The following is a 17,522-nucleotide window of genomic DNA, read 5'->3' on the forward strand; positions in this document are numbered from 1 at the left end:
AGCAGCCAGCGACCAAACAAACAAGCCAATCGGAGTCCACGTGAAACATGGCTGCGCAGTATTGGTGACGTTCCGGGGCGGTCGGTTTTGGAATTTGGACCCGTCGGACAGCAGCACACGTGGCGCGTAAGCATTGATCGTGGCGGTGGCCACCAGGCACAAACCTGGCGGTCCGCCCGATCGGTGCGAGTGGGATTATAGTTTGTGTGTGCTGGGTTTGCTGGTGATCGGAAGGCATGCACTGGTGTATGAACGATATAAGCGATCTACCTTTGAAGGTTGGTCAAAACAAGCTCACAAACGCGCGCACACAGGTACTGTGTTCTGTGGGGGTGTTTTGCGATGGCATACGATAATGCAATGATGAACAACTACTCGGGCTACTCGCATGATGGGTACGGTGCAAGTGCGGTGAATGTATGATAAACGGTATGAGGCATGATGAGTAGACATAGTTCTATAGCTGTTCAACTGAAGGGCTAATCTGTGTCAAAGTCCGACCAACATGAAGATTTAAAAACCACAAAAACCCACCCGTGCGTGCTAGTCAAAGCGGCGAACGGTTTCTGTTACGTCAATAGTGATTCCTTTGCCAACGGAAACGGTACGGCACATCAAGTCAAGGTCTGCGTTTGTCCACAGATACCATCACAACGATCGGTACTATGCAGCAATTGCTGGCCTCCAACGGGGGCTCGTCCAATCCCCAGTAAGCTCCCATGAAAGACTCACGACCCCAAAGGACAATTTCGTCGTTCTGCTGCTGCTGGTTCGTACGAAGCTTTTCATTCATTAGTACACTGGTCTGTTATTTTATTGTCCCGTTTTACAGTGGGTGTCGTTGCAGTGGTAACAAATTAATACTACGTTCCTTCTCGCTAGGACTTCCAATTCATGAACCTCGGTTCCTCGTCGGTTATATAGGTTACACAGTTCCGGAGGGATTTTTGTTTGCTTGGTTGTAGGTTAGTAGTAGTATCATTACAATGTGTGCATGAAACGTGTGTCAGTGTGTATGTATGCATTGTATGTGTGCATGAGTGGGTAGGGAGTAGGTAGGTAAGTTTAACGTACTACAAACGATAGCATGATGATGATACAAAACTAGCTACTGAGGAGTGTGCACTCGTTGCTCGGCCGTAACTCGAGCTCCACGATTAAGAATCGCTCCACCGGTTCTTCATCTGTACAACATGCGCTTATCTTAAATGCAACTACAAGTGTTAGCCACCGGCAACAACCTGGGGGTCTGTGTGTAATGTGTGTAATGCAAGTCTGTGGCACTATCGATCTAAGCGCGGTTACGCTCCTATCCGTCTACTCTTCTAGCTGGCTCGGTGCATGATGTTGTGGCAGTTTTCGTTTAGCTCGGTTCCAGACTGAAACTGCGAGGCAGACACTAGAGTTTCGCCTAAAAAGCTTCTTAGCAACCCGAAATGATCGCCCTCGTCTGACGATCTTAACGGAACGAACACTTTTTGGTGCTTGTCGAACGTGATCTCGAACGCGCCTATCTTGAGTGGGCAGTATGACTCGTAGGCACTCATTACTATTAACTTACTTATCGGCAGCCAACTGACGGGGTGTGTGCCTTCAGTGATCCTGTGTGGTATTCCAATTGTTCGTGTAGTGATTGTAACTAATATCGTGTCGATATCAATCAACTAAATCTGAGTTAAACAGACCGGTAGCTTTGTACATTGCGTGGTCGAGCAGCAAGAAAATAAATTGAAATTTCTACAACTCGCGGGATGATCACCAGCGCATACGTAAGGATCAACCGAAGTAACCAAGAGACGAATGTTAGGCCACTATAGCTCAAAGCCTCTATAATACAAAAGAAAACAAAAACCAAAGTAACCAATAGGGAGCTAATACTACTTTGCGAGCATCAAGTGCTCAAGTACTGCCCGCACACGTCCGTCCCTGTATACGGTGAAGCATTAGCCGTCGAAACGATCTACGGTTAGGTGTTTAGCATCAACCACTACCGCGGTTAGCCGTGCTACTACTAATACTACGGGTACCTGCATTTCTTACTGCAGACGAGTGGGCGATTGCACTTAAGAAACTAACTATCCTTGTGGATGGAACAAAAGACCCGAGCAAGGCCCTACCAGGGAGTGGTACGCTTGTGCACACTCTGCTGTCTGATCTGTGGTGCAGTGGCTCGCATATTCATTTGGTCACTTCCTCGTTCATTTGGTCACTTCGGCAGATGCATTAATTGTGCACCTTACGCAGTCTGTCTGTGATAAGTTTAAAGCCCACCACCTATACTAGATTGCAGGAGTTCTGGTTTTGCCACGCTGTTGTAGGTTTTGCTGTCGTTGCTAGTGAGACTTGTGCATGAATCGCAGGTATATCGGTACTACTCACCCGTGATCGACAGCCTGACCGAGTCGTAGGCTACCGTGCCGTTGCTATAGTACATGGTACACTTGTAGTTACCGGCGTCTTCCTTCTTGACATCGAACAAGTGCAGCTCCCTGTCCTTCACCTTGGCTGTACTCGGCAGCGCGCCTTCCTCGCGGGTCCACGTGTACTGTTGCAAAAGCCAGACATAAAGTATTGTACTGCCATCGAGCAATTGCACGAACTACTTACGCGAACGACTTCGTGCGAGGAACCCTGTGGTAGCTGGCAACCAAAATCTACCTTGGAACCGCGAACAACATCGTGGTATCGCTGCCCGTAGAAAGGCCCATTCCGAATCATTTCGTTTTCTGCAGAAAAAAGAAGGCCGTATGGGTAAGCGAGAATGGGATCAGTGACTGGATCCGGTGATGCTTACTGTTGACGATCACTTCGGCCACCTTTGTCGTGTTGCCGTGGTGGTTCCACGCGGTGCAGTAGTATCGGCCGGCGTCCTCCGGGGCGATGCTGCGGAACTGCAGGTACTTGTCATACACGTGCACCGTGCTAGGCCAGCTGCGGTTATCTTCGACGTGCCAGCGGAACTGAATCGGCTGATCGCCGGTGACGTTGCACAGGACATCCACCTTATCGCCCGGGCGCACCGTCATCGGCATCGGTGGGCTAAAGCTGATTTTCGGCGGAGCTATCACCTCAACCATGATGCGCACCAGCGTCACCGGTTGCGTTGACAGAGAGTACGTGATGCAGTCATACAGACCGTTCGCATCGTGGCCGGTGTTTTCGATGGTGAGGCTGCCGCCCCGTACGATCGAACTGTACGGAAGGGCACGCCCATCCGAACGGCGCCACTCGGTGCGAGCGCTGCGGTGCTCTTCGTTGCAGATCAGCGTCGCCTGTTCGCCCAGCACCGCCTTGTACGTGTGGTACATCGGCTGTCCTGGTTGCGCCGGTGACAAGGGCGGCGGTCGGTGGATGGACGGTGGGCCTCGGCTCGGACCGTCGTCATCGTTGTACTTGCCAATGTCACCCCGCTTCGGCTCGACCTGCAGCGTCAGGTACTGCGAGTCCTCGCCGGCAGCGTTCTTGGCCGTGCACTCGTACGTGCCGGCATCCTGCAGCTCGGCACGGTGCAGCTGTAGCGAAACCTCGCGCAAACCTTCCACCGGTGCACTGTACGACCTGAGCGCTCCGTGTGGCGGTGTGAGGGTAAGCGTCGGCGCTGGCTTACCGCTGGCCGAGCAGTAGATCGTGAAATCGTCGTTCTCCGTGATCTTGTGGTATTCGTTCGGTTCGAGGGTGATCATCGGTGGCTGCAGTACCTCGAGCGTGGTCGAAAGGGCTGCCGAGCCGGCAACATTCTCCGCCCGGCACTCGTACTCGCCCGCATCTTCCAGCGTCGCTTCGTGTAGTCTATCGGGCAAATGGCAGGAACGATTAGGAACCAAGCAACAGGATGGGCCACACCGACAGTCTACTTACGTTACCACTCCCTCTGCATCGTTGGTGAAGCGAGTGGAGAGCGGCATGCGATCCTTGCGGACCCAGCTAATGGTTGGGTACGGTACTCCGGCCGACGCACGACAGCTCAAGCGGACCGACTCACCAACCTTGATCGTTTGCGGTTCACTTGGGTACAGCTCCAACACGGGCCTCTCGCGACCTGCATTCAGATAGGAAAAGTTAGATTCATTAGAAGAGTATACCCTTCGGATCAAAACGTTGTCATATAGTTGGATAATTTCACATTTACCGGTGATCGCTTCGAGGGCTTGTAAATAGTGCAACACACGACTCTTAGTTTCATGATATAAGGCCCGTAAGGCTATTTCGAGATTGGAATGCTTTTCGCAACACTTACGATCGATTTCGATAACGGTGTAGGCACGGTCCATGCCCTCCTCGTTGTTGGCGACACAAATGTACACTCCACCGTTGCTGGGCTGTGCGTTGAAAATGCGTAACACGTTGCTGCTCTGCTGGACGTTGCTCTCGAACGGCTTACCGCTTAGCGTCCACTTGATCGTCGGGAACGGTGTGCCGGTAGCTTCGCATGGCAGCGAAAAGTCAGATCCTTGCACCAGCACGTAGTTTTTGTTCAGCGGATTCACGCGTGGTGCGATTCTGGCAAAAAAGCGAGTGAGGTTCGCATTGGTTCGTTTACCAAGCAAGGGCGGGGACGACTTACCTGTTCGGTTGCGGTGGTAGACTATCGGTGACGAGCACATCGACGGTGGACACTTTGACGCGGCCGGTCGGGAAGTAGGCCGTGCAGCTATAGCGACCACTGTTCTCTTGGGACGCGTGCTCGATGATCAGAATCTCGTTGCGTACGTTGGCATTCGGTGGCAGCCGGGATTCGCCCTGTTTGTTCCAGGTGACGCGAGCCGTTGGGGAGCACTGGCAGACCAGACGGATCTGCTGACCCGGTTGGCCATCGAAGCTGCTGGGCATGATTTCAACGTGCTCCTCTGCCCCGTTAGAGGATGGTGGCGGAACAGGCGGACCACCGACGGGCCGGACGTACACTGTTAACAGGGCATCGGCCTCACCGACGTCGTTCCGAGCGAGACACCGGTACGTTCCGGCGTCCTGCAGACGGAGCGAGTTGAATCGCAGCAAACCGTACTCGTTGGCGGTGTTGAAAGGCATCGGCTGATCGACACGCTCCCAAACAATGGTCGGTGTTGGGTATCCCGTGGCAACACACCGCACCTCGGCCCGTTGATACTCGTTCTGGTCGATCAACTGAGGTGAGAGCTGTACCGCCGGACGCACAGGTTCTTGTTCTGCGAATGGAGGAAGATTGACATTTGTGGGCTTGAGTTCACCGCGGCACACCAGCGCTATCGCCATGCATCACACTTACTGCTGACGTTAATGGTGACCTGCTTGTAGACCACCTCGGAACCACTGCCGGCGCGACATACGTACGATCCACCGTCAGTTATCTGGATGTTGGTGATGACCAGCGTACCGCGGTCGGTGTAAGCGTGATCGGGCATGCGGCCATTCTCTCTGTTCCATTCAACTTCGATTGGATACTGAAATTACAGTCGACGGGACGATTGAAAGTGCCGTTCACGAGACACATCTCCGGCACTCCGGTTACCAACCTTCGACACGAGGTGACGTGCGTGACAGTCGGCACGGAAGTCATTGCCGACCTCGACAATCTGGATGGATGGCACGTTGATGTTCACTTCGATCACCGGACTTGGCGGTGGAACGATCGGCCGCGAATCGACATCTTTCGAGTTCGGGAAGTGGAAGGACAGAAAACACATTCAATGTTAGTACCCAGGCACTCGGAAGGTACACGGCTCTCTCTGTACATTGTTATTCGGTGATGGTTAACTGCCTACTTATGCCCTTGTTAGTTACCGGATTATAAACTAGCAATAAATGTACTTTCAGGAGACTGTGGCAAACTATCGTCAAATCGGAACTCATGTGGTGGTGTTTAGGTCACCTCCGGATTGCTTCAACCAAGTTCGACTATGTACAGCAGTAGGTCTCGGCGGTCAATTTGCTTTGTTGCGCAACCCAATACTATGTACAATAATTAGGAGCGAAAAGTGTGGTTATAATGGTTATAGGTGTAGGTTGCGCCTAACATCTGTACCTGGTGTATTAATTTGTAAAGGGCCGGCATCGTTGTAATGTTTGGCAGATTAGAGAAATAGTAGATCATTTTCGGTAGTTAATTCCCGACATGGAAGTAAGTAGGAAGGAAAGCGTTCGTGTTATAACTAACCAAAGCGCTTAAACATTCAGGTAGCAAACCACCAACAACCACCTTTATAGGATCGCTTGTTCTTGTTTTTGAATATCACTTCGATTACGGCGCCATATTTATCGCACTTCAAGTACTGATCGTAGTGAGGGCGGTACGATGCCTCAAACGTCGCACCGTTCGAGCAGTTGAATTTAGTAGGTGCATTAGCGACAACGTTAGCGGCCGCAGGTCTACGTTTACCCTTTGCCAACCGGGGGGTCGTAGGTTTCCGTGCTCCTGTGCGGTGCATGATGATGATGAGATTAACAATGCAAAAGAGGGTGTTATAGGTGTGGTTGGAAAACAATCACATTCGGACCCGGAATCAATAGGCAGATACAAGTTAAGTTAAGAAGAAACCCCATACTACGACTAATGTGCTATCCAACTTCTTGCCACTGTAAAGGCCAACTTCTTACCATTCGGTTAAATCAATGCCCATTTTGTGAACAGGTTGCGTGTAAACTATTGCGAGTGAATGATACTATTGCAATTCGAATGTTATTAGTGCAATTTAAAGGCGAATGTGCGAATGCGAGTTAACCCGTTTACTGTTAGCCTGCGGCAAACCATTCCATGAGCGTGCAATTGATGATGCTACGTCTAACAACGAGAACAAAAGGAATATCCAGCGCCACATTTACATGCGGCAGCACGATGGGGAGAGAATGTAAAAGAAAGAGGAAGAGGAACACCTCGTTACGCGCCTAGCCGCGTAAATGCGTGCACCCGATTGGTAACACTTACGGTTATCGCAGTTTACGCCCGTGTAACCTTCGCGACAGTTGCACGATACCTCACCGCGGCTGTCCATCTGACACGAGTCAGCGTTTTCGCAGGGACACCGCTTGCAAACCCCGGGCATACCGGCACGGCGGTTGTAGATGTCACGGTAGTGCAAATCTTCGCAGAGCTGGAAAGCACACAAATAATGTTGTCAATATCCAGTGAAACGGTGGCATGGTGTCAACCATACCTCGCAGCTAGTGCCACGATAGCCCGGCGGACAGCGGCACATCTCAACATCTTCGGCAATGCCGTTGTAGTTACGAGTGGTAACGGCGGTACCGAGCGTGATGTCGCTCATGCTCGACTGGCGTGTACCCTCTTTCGTGGTGGCGCGGATCAGAATGTGATCCAAATGGGCCAGCACGGTCAACAGATCGTTTCGGGAAGCTGGGTAGGATGTACGGCGGTTGATCACTGTCCAGTATGACTCATGCAATGGTACGATGTATGTCTGAAAAAACCGGAATAGCGAAAGTTAGGCTGACCAATCCGAAATATCTGGCACCCCACACGGCAGACAGCAGACTTACGCCATCCTCGTAGTGGTCCCGAGACCACACCAGTTTCAGCCCATTGCCAATGAGTATTATATCCTGGTCCGGCAACGGTCGTCCCCCATCGACCTGCTGCGTTACGGTGAGGTTAGCGCCGTACGACAGAATCTGGCTGCCTAGCACCTGGCTCGGCAGGTTCCAGTAGTACGTGTCGCGATCACGGAACACGTAGCTGATGACGTTTATGCTCGGGTTGATGTTGAAGTTGTCCCGCACCAGCACCTTACCGTCGCGGTCGGCCAACGTGATCGTGTTGTCGAACTCATCCACAATGACCGGCAGTTCCTCGCGGTACATGTTGGAGATGCCACACGACTTCGTTACACCGGAGCAGAAACACTCCAGACACCCGGACCCGTGCCGACTGCTCAGTCCGAACGAACCTTCGCGGCACTGGTCACACCGACGCCCTTCGACCAGCTCCTTACACTCACAGCCGTAGCTGGTGCACCTACCTCCTCGCGCATCACAGTCCCGGCTGCAGTCAATCCGCTCGCTCGGCGTGCTCGGTTTGCAATCGTACGGAGTGCCACCGGTTGCGTTGCCGGTGAACTGTGGCAGACAGTGCTCGCAGCTAGCGCCGTAGGTGTTATCGCGGCACCGGAGACAGGCACCCGTCTGCGAGTCGCACTCCTCCGAGTGGCCATTACACTCACACCGTTCACACAGTCCAAGGTAGATACCGTTGTCGCCCTTGTAGTATCCTGGCGCGCAGTCTTCGCACGATAGGCCGATGTGGCCCTGCGGGCACTGGCACTGCTCGACGGGCCAGGCACGCGCTCCAGACCCACCGTACGGATGCTCTCGGGCAATGTCCAGACTGACGTGCGACAGGGCGGCCTCATTCGAAACAGTGTTGTACGTTGCCTTGATGAAAATATCACTAACGTTCGCTAGTGCCATAAGCAGGTACTCTCTGTTGACCGTGTTGCCGTCTTCGTAGTTCTGCCAGAAGTCCTCCAGAACCGGTACGGAGTTGGTGCTCGAGCCGATCGGTGAGATACCACTGTTGGCCCGATAGTGGTGCAGCTTGATCTTGTTGCCCTGTAAACGATACGTAGCGGTTACTTAGAGGTTGCGGTTCAGCAATCGTCGCTGCGATCGTGATCTTACGCTGTGCAGCACTACGTCTGGAGAGTTGTTACGCGAGACTCCACCGGACGAGTGGGGCGTGTAGCGTAGCGTGTAGTTCAGATGGCCACCGAAGGAGGTTAGCTTGTTGCCCAGAAACCTAAAAAGAATTCGTAGTGAAGTTCTCTCTCTCTCTCTCTCTCTCTCTATCTCTCGCTAGCAAACAACGGCACCAAAGCTTACTGTGTCGGAAGTCTCCAGTAGAACGTTTCGTCGCTCACTCCGAAGTTGCGGTACACTATTTCTCTGTTCGAAATCGGTAAACTTTTGGCGACGACCGACGGGTTGGTGTAGTCGGAGATCAGCGAGAACGACGATCGGCCGTCGGCGAACGAGGCCTGAACTACGTCCCGCGTTTGTGTGGTGCTGGAGCACAGATTCGACACGCCCATGCAGAAGCACTCGACGCAGCCCTTGTCGTGCATGTAGAAGTGCTGCGCGGAGCACCGATCACAGTACTGCCCCTCGACACCCGGTTTGCAGTAGCAGCGGCCATCTCCCAGCGCACGCTCCGTACCGAGCGAGTTGCAGTTCGAGACCGGCCGCGGGAAGCAACCCTCGCCGAGTGGGTTTCCGACGTAACCAACGTCACATTCCATGCACCGTTCGCCGGCATAACCCCGATCGCACTTGCAGACTACATTGTCACGAGCATCCAAGTAACAGGAGCGAGCGCGAGACTTCTCACCCGCCACCGGACACGGACACGGCTGGCACGGTAGGCCACGGTTCGGATCACCGTAGTATCCCGGACGGCACTCTTCCGCCCGCGGTACACAGCGTCCCAGCCAGGGACCGCTGCTCTGGCGCACGTAGTCGTAGTCGCAGCTCTCGCAGGACAACCCCCGGTAGCCGGGTGGACAGCGGCATTCTTCGATGAGTGAAGCGGAACCCAGTCCACGATCATCGTACCCGGCCGAGTCCATCATAATGTTCACGAGCTCAATGTTGCGCTCGATGGCGTCGATGTACTGCATGCGGATCAGAATGCTGTCGATGCTGGCCAGCAGCATCATGATGTCGCCACGTGTCGCCAGAGTTTGGTCTGGTTTCTGCCACAGCCCCGGCAACAAGCTAACCGTTACGTGGTTCTTCACGTCCGGATAGAACGTCTGGTTGTGGCTGTACAGCAGAGTGATTCCGTTGCCCTACAACACACCACGAGAAGTCGGTCATTCGGATGAACTTTGTTGAGCTGAATCGTTCATTACCTGTAGTATGACATCCGGTGCCAGGATGGGACGTCCGTGGCCGTCAAACTCGACGTCGTATCGGATGGAACCACCGTACGATTTCAACTGATTGCCCTTGTACTCCTCGGGAAGCGAGTAGTACGGAATTCGGCGTCCCGGGACCAGGTTTGTCAACCGGAGCTGCACACCGTGCCGTTGGGCGGTTAGGTTGTGATTTTCGAACTCACCGACCATCAGCTCTCGCCGGCCCGACCACGGTCCTTCAACACCAACCACCGTCAATGACGAGACGGGAGGCCTTAACTACAAGAGACCACAAGACACAAGGACTCGAATTAAGTAACTAGACACTAGACCTGTAGGTCAAGGCAAAGCAGACTCACCGCGTACGTGTACAGATCGGCACTCTTGCACGTGGTCGTTACACCGAAGCAGAAGCAATTGATGCAGTCGTTCGGGTTTCGTGCCTTGTTGTTGAAGTATCCCTGCGGACATACCTGACCAGCGTTGGGCACTATCACGATGGTGTCCGGCGATACGAAGTGTGTACCCATCGAGTTGATGATTTCACATGAGTACGCGCCCGCATCGATCGGTTGCATGTCCTCGCAGGTCAGTCGCCCGAATCCACGATCGCTTTGAGAGTTGCACTTCTCTGGCACATGGTTCCAGTTCAGGCGCCACACAATCAGCGGCACCGGGATGCCCGTTGCGCGACAAGTAATGTTCAGGATGCCCCCAACAGGGATGGTTAGCGACGGTGGGGGCGGTTGAACGACGGAAGGTGCCACTGGAATTGGAAAGCAATGATTAAAGAACTAGACACTAGACGTGGAGTCGGGTCGTCACCACTTACTGCAACCAACTTCGTCCGATTTGTCCAGACAGTCGGCGTGGGTGTCGCACTGGAACGACTTCGGAATGCACTGTCCCGAGCGGCACTGATACTCATCGTACCGGCAGGGCGAGTTTGGTGGCAAGGTGGCGCAGTTCTCCTCGTCCGAGCCGTCACTGCAATCCAGTTCCCCGTCACAGAGCCAGGTTTTCAGGACACACTTGTTGTTGCGGCACTTGAACTGGTTCGGTTCACATTTCTGGTACCGGCTGCAGCTTGTCTCGTCGGAGCCATCCAGGCAGTCCCGGTTGCCGTCGCAGATCTGGGTCTTCAGTATACAGTCACCGTTCGAGCAGGTGGCTTCATTCACCGCACACGCTGTCGGTGGCCGTTGGTAGTTGTCTGAGGAGAGACCGTAAGATCAACATTAACTTCCCGATGGGCGACGGTGATGCGTAATCCTTTTTGGAAACCAAAAAAAATCTCTACATTTTACTAACCACGTACCACATTCAATCCAATGGGATTGTAAGTCCGTTGGCGAATGCATGAAAAACAATTGGACATTGGAGAGTACTCCTCGAAAAATAACGATATCAACCGCCTAGATTACCTGGTCCAAAGAACGTAAAACCGATGTGCGGTACTGTACCATACTTTAAGGCCCCATTCCTGAGATTACTATACTTAACGTTCCACGCTGACGGCGAAAGCACAACAATTACAACAGGTAGTCGTTTGAAGCACATTATAGCCTATGATCAATTCCTCTAAAGTGACTTACATCTTTCCACGTTCAGGCTGACACGTTTGCTGCTGCCGGGGGTTGATTTTGGATATCCGACCGCCTCGCAGACGTACTCGCCACTGTGGTCAATCTAGTTTGGAACGAAAGCAAACAGAACATGTTAATCCCTGCTGAAAAAGGAAGACACGGAAGGGAGCTTACTCGAATGTTGGGGATCTCCAAACGACCGTTAAGGTCGCGCGTTCCTGGTGGTAGCGGTTGACCGTTCGGACGAACCCACTTGACCTTGGCGTGGATGGGACCCTCGTCGCGACACTGAAAGACGACCTCGTTGCCTGAAATATGTGCAATCACATTTGTGTGAATATTTGAATAAACAACAGCCAACGATCCCATTGTGCATTCACGATAACGAGAATTATGTTGCACTTAATAATGGTTAACTGTGTTGAATAGGTGGAAATAACTAGTATTTTGTGACGATTTTTCATCCTTTGTTTTGCCGATTGAGTTAATCGCTAATGAAACAAATTATTCAATTTATTTCGTCTTTTTTGAAAGGTCATCAAAGAATTTAGTTAAATGAGAGTTTTAAATGAGAACTATCTTGAATCAAATCCGATTCAAGTAGCGAGTGTGGATTCACATGCAGCGTGCAGTTCGTGCAGAAAAAGGCATTCACCTTAAAGACCGAGCCGTCTGCTCGAAACTTACCCTCAACAATATCCTCTACACATTTTCAAGCACAAGAGTGATTAGAAAGCATATAAAAAGGGAAGAAGATTGGCGTTAGAGCAGAGCGGAGGCACAGGTTTTATTTTAGGCACAGCAGCAGAAGTTTGGAGAAGCGAAAAGTTCAGAAGAAACCACGCCAAAGTGCGACAAAACAGTACTTACTTTCCTTGATGTCCTGCTTGTCGGGGTAGGTCTTCAGATCGAGGCGCGGCTGATCGAACGGTGGCGGCACGACGTCTTCATCGTTTCATTGTGAACAGAAAAATGACAGGAATAAAGAAATCGATTAACATATGTTATTGTACAAAACGAAAGAACTCCTCGAGGATTCTGTTAACAGCCGTGATCTCGAAAAGCAACGCTGTGACATTAGTGAACTCCACGCAAAACCAATTCACTGAATGTTTTTAGTTCAATTTTGAGACAAGCAGCAGCCATAACTGGTTACAGGAGATTTATTTTCGTGAAGATAAACGATTGTAAATCATTCCGAAAGGTGGCTGCATATACTGTTTGGGCAGATGAAGAAATTTAAAACCTGGGTTAAATCTGTAAACCGGAGTTAATCGTGAAGTCAACCATTGTATGTCGTGAGTGGAGTTGTCAGTTGTGAAAGCAATCCAAACAAACTCTCAAATGTAATTTGAAAAGATTAAAGCTTTGATTCCTTGCGTTCTTTATAGAAGCACGGGAAATCATTTTTAATTGTTGGTCATAGCATTTGTTTAGTCGATAAAAACAAACTAAAGGATTTTTTCCTTCAAACTAACATAATCAATCCTTAGTTGTGGTGTGTTACGAAAAAGCAAACGTATGGTGGTTCAAACTCAGAACTGGCCGCATTTGCTAGGCCTGCTCCGCGCAACTTACGCCCGAAACAATCAAGCTCATCACTAGTGTCATAGGGACAGTCTACTCGGCCGTTACACTTCAACGACAAGTCAATGCAGGGACCGTTCTCACATCGGAACATGTTCGGTGCACAGCTGTCTGTTTTATCCGGAGGTTCGCATCCGGAGTAGATTTTCGCAGCGAGGGAATCAGCGACGCCATTTTTGGAAGGGAAAGAAAGGATTGAGTATGATCGAAAGAATCGAAAGGACCGTACAACCGCCGACAGTACAAAAAAAGATACAAAAATAATGAAACCGATAGAAAGTAAAGTAACAAACTCAGATAATTGCAAAAACCTGATAAAGGCTGATAAAGAGCAGAGGACACTTACGACAACCCATCTCATCGCTACGATCAGGACATTGGAACTGACGGTCGCATCGCTGCTCGAGTCGAATGCAGTGACCACTACGGCACCTCCACTCGTGCGATCTACACTCTACATGTCCTGCAGATGGCGCTGAGCAGCAAACGGTAATGGTGGTGGATTGATCGTGGAATGATAGTTTGGCAACCGGTTCGCACCCCAGAACCGAACGTCGATGAAATGTTTTTGGAAAATTAACATGAAAGAGGAAAAGAACAGTGAAATGACAACGAAATGAACGAAATGGCGGAATGGGGATCCGGAAGGGGCCATGTTTGCGGAAGCGCTTTTCCGACACTTACTGCAAGCTCGCTCGTCCGATCCGTCCGAACAGTCCACACGCTGATCGCAGCGACGGCTCTCGTCGATACACTGGCCGGTTCCACAGCGGTACTCGTTTCGAGCGCAAGAACCTAGGAAAATTGAACGACAGGTTAGCTTACGTTGGTCCATAGACACAGAGTACAGCACAGGTGGTTTCGTGCTTACAGTTCCGTTCGTCGGACTCGTCCCGACAGTCCGCCCGTTTGTTGCACACTTGGTAGCTGGGAATGCAGTGGCCATCGCCGCAGGTGAATTCATTCGAACGGCAAGCTGGAAGTATTGTTGCGGAGCAGAGGCGATAGATTAGATTGTGCACGTTGGCAATTTGACTTTATACGTTAACTCGTACACTAAACTACCAACGAGATGCACGACGCCAATGCATAGAGACGTGCATAGGAGAGTGCAGAAAGAAAATGAAGATTATCAAAATATATCGAACGGAACGTTCCAGGAAGAAAAGAGTAGAAGAGAAGATCCGCAAAAATTAAGACCTACCCAAAGATCCATCCAACGGTCAATAACTTAAACATCGAACAGGAGAAAGGATGGAACAGAAAACGTGAAAATTGAGCATGAGGCATGAACACTTTGAAACGGAAATCCTTTGCTGAGATGATAAACACAAGACCTCCAACGTCCGCGTTCACACCGACCACAAAACCAAAACAAAGTCATTGTTTGAAGGCGTAAACATGCAAAAAACAAAAACAAAACAATTAAAACACTGAACAGAGACAAAGGAATGGCAAAGACAAACGAAGAAAGAACGTGAAAAAATTCCCACTGGTACATTGGTATTAACCGAAACAGTTCTGCTCGTCGGAGAAGTCTTTGCAGTCGTAGAAACTGTCGCACCGCAGCGCGATGTCAATGCAAAAGTGCCCGTCTAAGCAGGTGAACTCAGTCTGATTGCAGGACCCTGCGCGCGCCAGGGGCGTTGGGTGCGTCAGTGTTGGGTGCATTATTGCATATTGGCAGACAGAGTGCAGTGGTTTCAAAGTGGCATCGGAACGGAATACACACAGAGAGAACACACACGTGTGGAGGTTACAGAGGCGTGCAGTTTGGTGAGAATAGAGAGAGAAAGAGAGAGAGAGAGAGAGATTCAGAGAGAGAAGTAAGCAGGATTAGTGTGGAACATTTTGTTGCGTTCACTGCAAGTCGGTGCGTCGCGGATGTACAGGTTTTCGACTCCGGTAGCCACTGGCCAGTTGGGTATTTCGAAAGTAACACTACTTCACGTAGGGCGGTCAGGTTTGCGAGTACTTACGACAACCCTGCTCATCGAAGCCATCGGCGCAATCCCGACGACCGTCACAGCGCTGCGAGTGCTCGAAACACGTCCCGTCGGGACACTGAAGCTGGCTGCATCGCTACAATCACAGGGACAAGAGACAACGAGAGCTTTAGTTACAATGGTACACGTTCCGTCGGCCCGAGGCCACTTACTTCCACCGCTGCTTCTGGGCAGTCTTCCTCGTCCGCATTATCGATACAATCTTGTCGCCCATCGCAGTGACGATCCATGTCCATGCATCGACCATCGCATAAGAACTCCTCTTCCGTGCATCGCTGGTGGGGAACTGTTTCGTTGTTGCCGCCGCCGAGAATCGTGTGAAAAAACACGCCAAACATGAAGAAGATAGATTAATGCCGTGTAACGTGTCCTCACAGAATTCACGTTGTAAAGATCGAAACACTCTCACAGATCGCTTGACTTTACCAGTTCCCAGGGGGGGCGCACTGGGTCCTATTCGAGATTTTTGGGGATTGATGGGCGATGATTGTGCTCTCAACTCAATAACATTTTCTTAGCATAAAACTTTACTATACAAAGGGTTATTAACAGAGCGCGACAAAGCAGAAAGCAAGAGGCAAAGAGGTTATTCGTCCTTGAGTGGGTTGAATGGTTTTTTGTTGTTGCGATTTTTCATTCGAACCATCGCTAGCTGCTGGCACTAGCCCGGCCACTTACCTTCCGCTTCGCAGTCCTCCTCGTCCGAACCGTCGGCGCAGTCGTGATTTCCGTCGCAGCGGAAATCACTATTAAGGCACAAGCCATTTCTACACTGCCACTGGTCCCGACCGCAGCTTAAACTGGTGTCTGGTGGCGGGCATGAGAGGAAGGTGGTGAGCAGGCGCGAATCATACAGCGAAGAGAAAAGGGTGTTGTTTGGGAAGGGTTGGTTGAACAAAAATGTTAGTGCGTTTTGGGAATATGTGTCGGCGAACAATTGTTTCGTGCTGACTACGTGTTGAGAAAGTTTCACCCAATTGTGATCTAGCTATGACGCAAGTTAGTACTACACTATCGAATAGTATCGGCTGCGATTGGTAAGCAGAAACATTAGTAGCACACACGGAGAGGCTAACCACACGCAAATACGCAATATGAAGAGACACTTACTACAGCCACGTTCATCGCTACCGTCACTACAATGCGCGAAACCGTCGCAACGATGCTCCGGTGGAATGCACTGTTTACTCTGGCAGCTGCATTGAGACCGTGCACGGGTGGGATAGGTGGTTTGGGTTGGTGCAAACAGAAAGGGCACAATATACAGGACATATGTACACGGGGTGAGCGAGTTCACGAAACACAAATGTACCGAAAAGAAGGGAAAACAATAACAGGTTATTTAGAATCCACACTATATACACGGAGCGCGCCAGGCGGTGGAAATGGTGGTCACCGTAGCCACCTCGCCGATCTTCGATCCTCGAAGGACACTTACTGAAAGGCATCACCGTGACAGGTGATACAGTTCCGTTCGTCACTGCCGTCGGCGCAATCGGGAATGCCGTTGCAAAAGATCCGCAGCTCGAAGCATTGGCCATCGCAAGAGAATTCGTTTATACTACAATCATCTGTGTGTGTTTTTGTATGTGTATGAGATACATTTGTACAAAAATGGAAAAAGGTCAGCGAACGGTGAGTTTTTTTTTATTAGAAGCAAACGTTGGCCTGCAGCAAACTATGCAATTTAGTGTGCGCAGCGTGCAGCTTTGGTTAACATAATTCCAAATCCACGATTTTCTGATTAGCCAGTCGCTAACCGGTGATTGCTGAAACAGCTCGAAATTGCGGGGAACCCCAACAGATGGGTTTCGTTCTTTCGGTTACTGTTTAACGGGAACGAAAGACTTAAACGAAAGCGCAGGCCAGGAACCTTCGCCACAGATTATTTCAGGTTAGCAGCGTGGTTAATCGATGGGAATCAGGTTTAGTTCAGACCTATCGCATGGCTTTGAAGGAAGACGACAGTGGAACTAGAAGCGCAGTGGGTAGTGAAGTAGATTAGCCGATGTGGGCATGCACTTTACCGGAGTCCGTTATCCCTTCGACCAGGTACTTTGTGAGTTACGTTATTCAAGTCCACGGAACCATCATTCGTCATGCCGCCCAGTTTTTTGTCCAAATTTTAAACCCAATGTGCTTTAGTGTTACGTGATTGAAACAATTGTTCAGACAGAGAAAGTACTCCGAACAAACCGAACCCAAAGTGAGTAATTTAACTGAAGTTAAAAAAAATGCGATCATGCTATACCCGAGTTGCAGCTCGTCTCGTCGGACTCATCGTGGCAGTCCACGATGCCGTTACAGTGCTTATAGTCCGCAATGCATATACCGTCGTTACATTCGAACTGGCCCTGGCCGCAGCGACTCAGTGATTTGACCGGCGTTTTGTTCTCTACGAAAAAGATTGGGGTCGATTGGTGGTGATGTAGCGAATTTGTGGTACGATGCTTGCCGAATTATCGCTTTGACCATGGTCGAAGGTTGTGTTTCACAAA

General features: G+C 50.7%; 1 protein-coding gene across 1 annotated transcript in view; it reads right to left on the reverse strand.

The window, feature by feature from the left end:
- LOC131207107 (basement membrane-specific heparan sulfate proteoglycan core protein) overlaps positions 1-17,522 on the reverse strand; it is a 57,377-nt gene that overhangs the window by 7,751 nt on the left and 32,104 nt on the right. Inside the window, exons 13-42 of the mRNA XM_058199716.1 lie at positions 17,276-17,419; positions 16,463-16,595; positions 16,135-16,220; positions 15,703-15,831; positions 15,177-15,310; positions 14,998-15,100; positions 13,890-13,994; positions 13,703-13,813; positions 13,365-13,481; positions 13,001-13,129; positions 12,302-12,376; positions 12,119-12,133; positions 11,606-11,739; positions 11,441-11,534; positions 10,678-11,058; positions 10,205-10,611; positions 9,840-10,124; positions 8,812-9,776; positions 8,611-8,728; positions 7,474-8,541; positions 7,131-7,394; positions 6,902-7,067; positions 5,493-5,626; positions 5,246-5,420; positions 4,565-5,165; positions 4,238-4,500; positions 3,859-4,039; positions 2,795-3,789; positions 2,608-2,726; positions 2,380-2,545 (exon numbers count right to left, since the gene is read on the reverse strand). Of these exons, the coding sequence (XP_058055699.1) occupies positions 2,380-2,545; positions 2,608-2,726; positions 2,795-3,789; positions 3,859-4,039; positions 4,238-4,500; positions 4,565-5,165; positions 5,246-5,420; positions 5,493-5,626; positions 6,902-7,067; positions 7,131-7,394; positions 7,474-8,541; positions 8,611-8,728; positions 8,812-9,776; positions 9,840-10,124; positions 10,205-10,611; positions 10,678-11,058; positions 11,441-11,534; positions 11,606-11,739; positions 12,119-12,133; positions 12,302-12,376; positions 13,001-13,129; positions 13,365-13,481; positions 13,703-13,813; positions 13,890-13,994; positions 14,998-15,100; positions 15,177-15,310; positions 15,703-15,831; positions 16,135-16,220; positions 16,463-16,595; positions 17,276-17,419 (7,797 nt within the window). The remainder of the gene's footprint in view (positions 1-2,379; positions 2,546-2,607; positions 2,727-2,794; positions 3,790-3,858; positions 4,040-4,237; positions 4,501-4,564; positions 5,166-5,245; positions 5,421-5,492; positions 5,627-6,901; positions 7,068-7,130; positions 7,395-7,473; positions 8,542-8,610; positions 8,729-8,811; positions 9,777-9,839; positions 10,125-10,204; positions 10,612-10,677; positions 11,059-11,440; positions 11,535-11,605; positions 11,740-12,118; positions 12,134-12,301; positions 12,377-13,000; positions 13,130-13,364; positions 13,482-13,702; positions 13,814-13,889; positions 13,995-14,997; positions 15,101-15,176; positions 15,311-15,702; positions 15,832-16,134; positions 16,221-16,462; positions 16,596-17,275; positions 17,420-17,522) is intronic.

The sequence above is a fragment of the Anopheles bellator genome, chromosome 2, assembly GCF_943735745.2.
Source record: "Anopheles bellator chromosome 2, idAnoBellAS_SP24_06.2, whole genome shotgun sequence".
In the NCBI taxonomy this organism is placed as follows: domain Eukaryota; kingdom Metazoa; phylum Arthropoda; class Insecta; order Diptera; family Culicidae; genus Anopheles; species Anopheles bellator.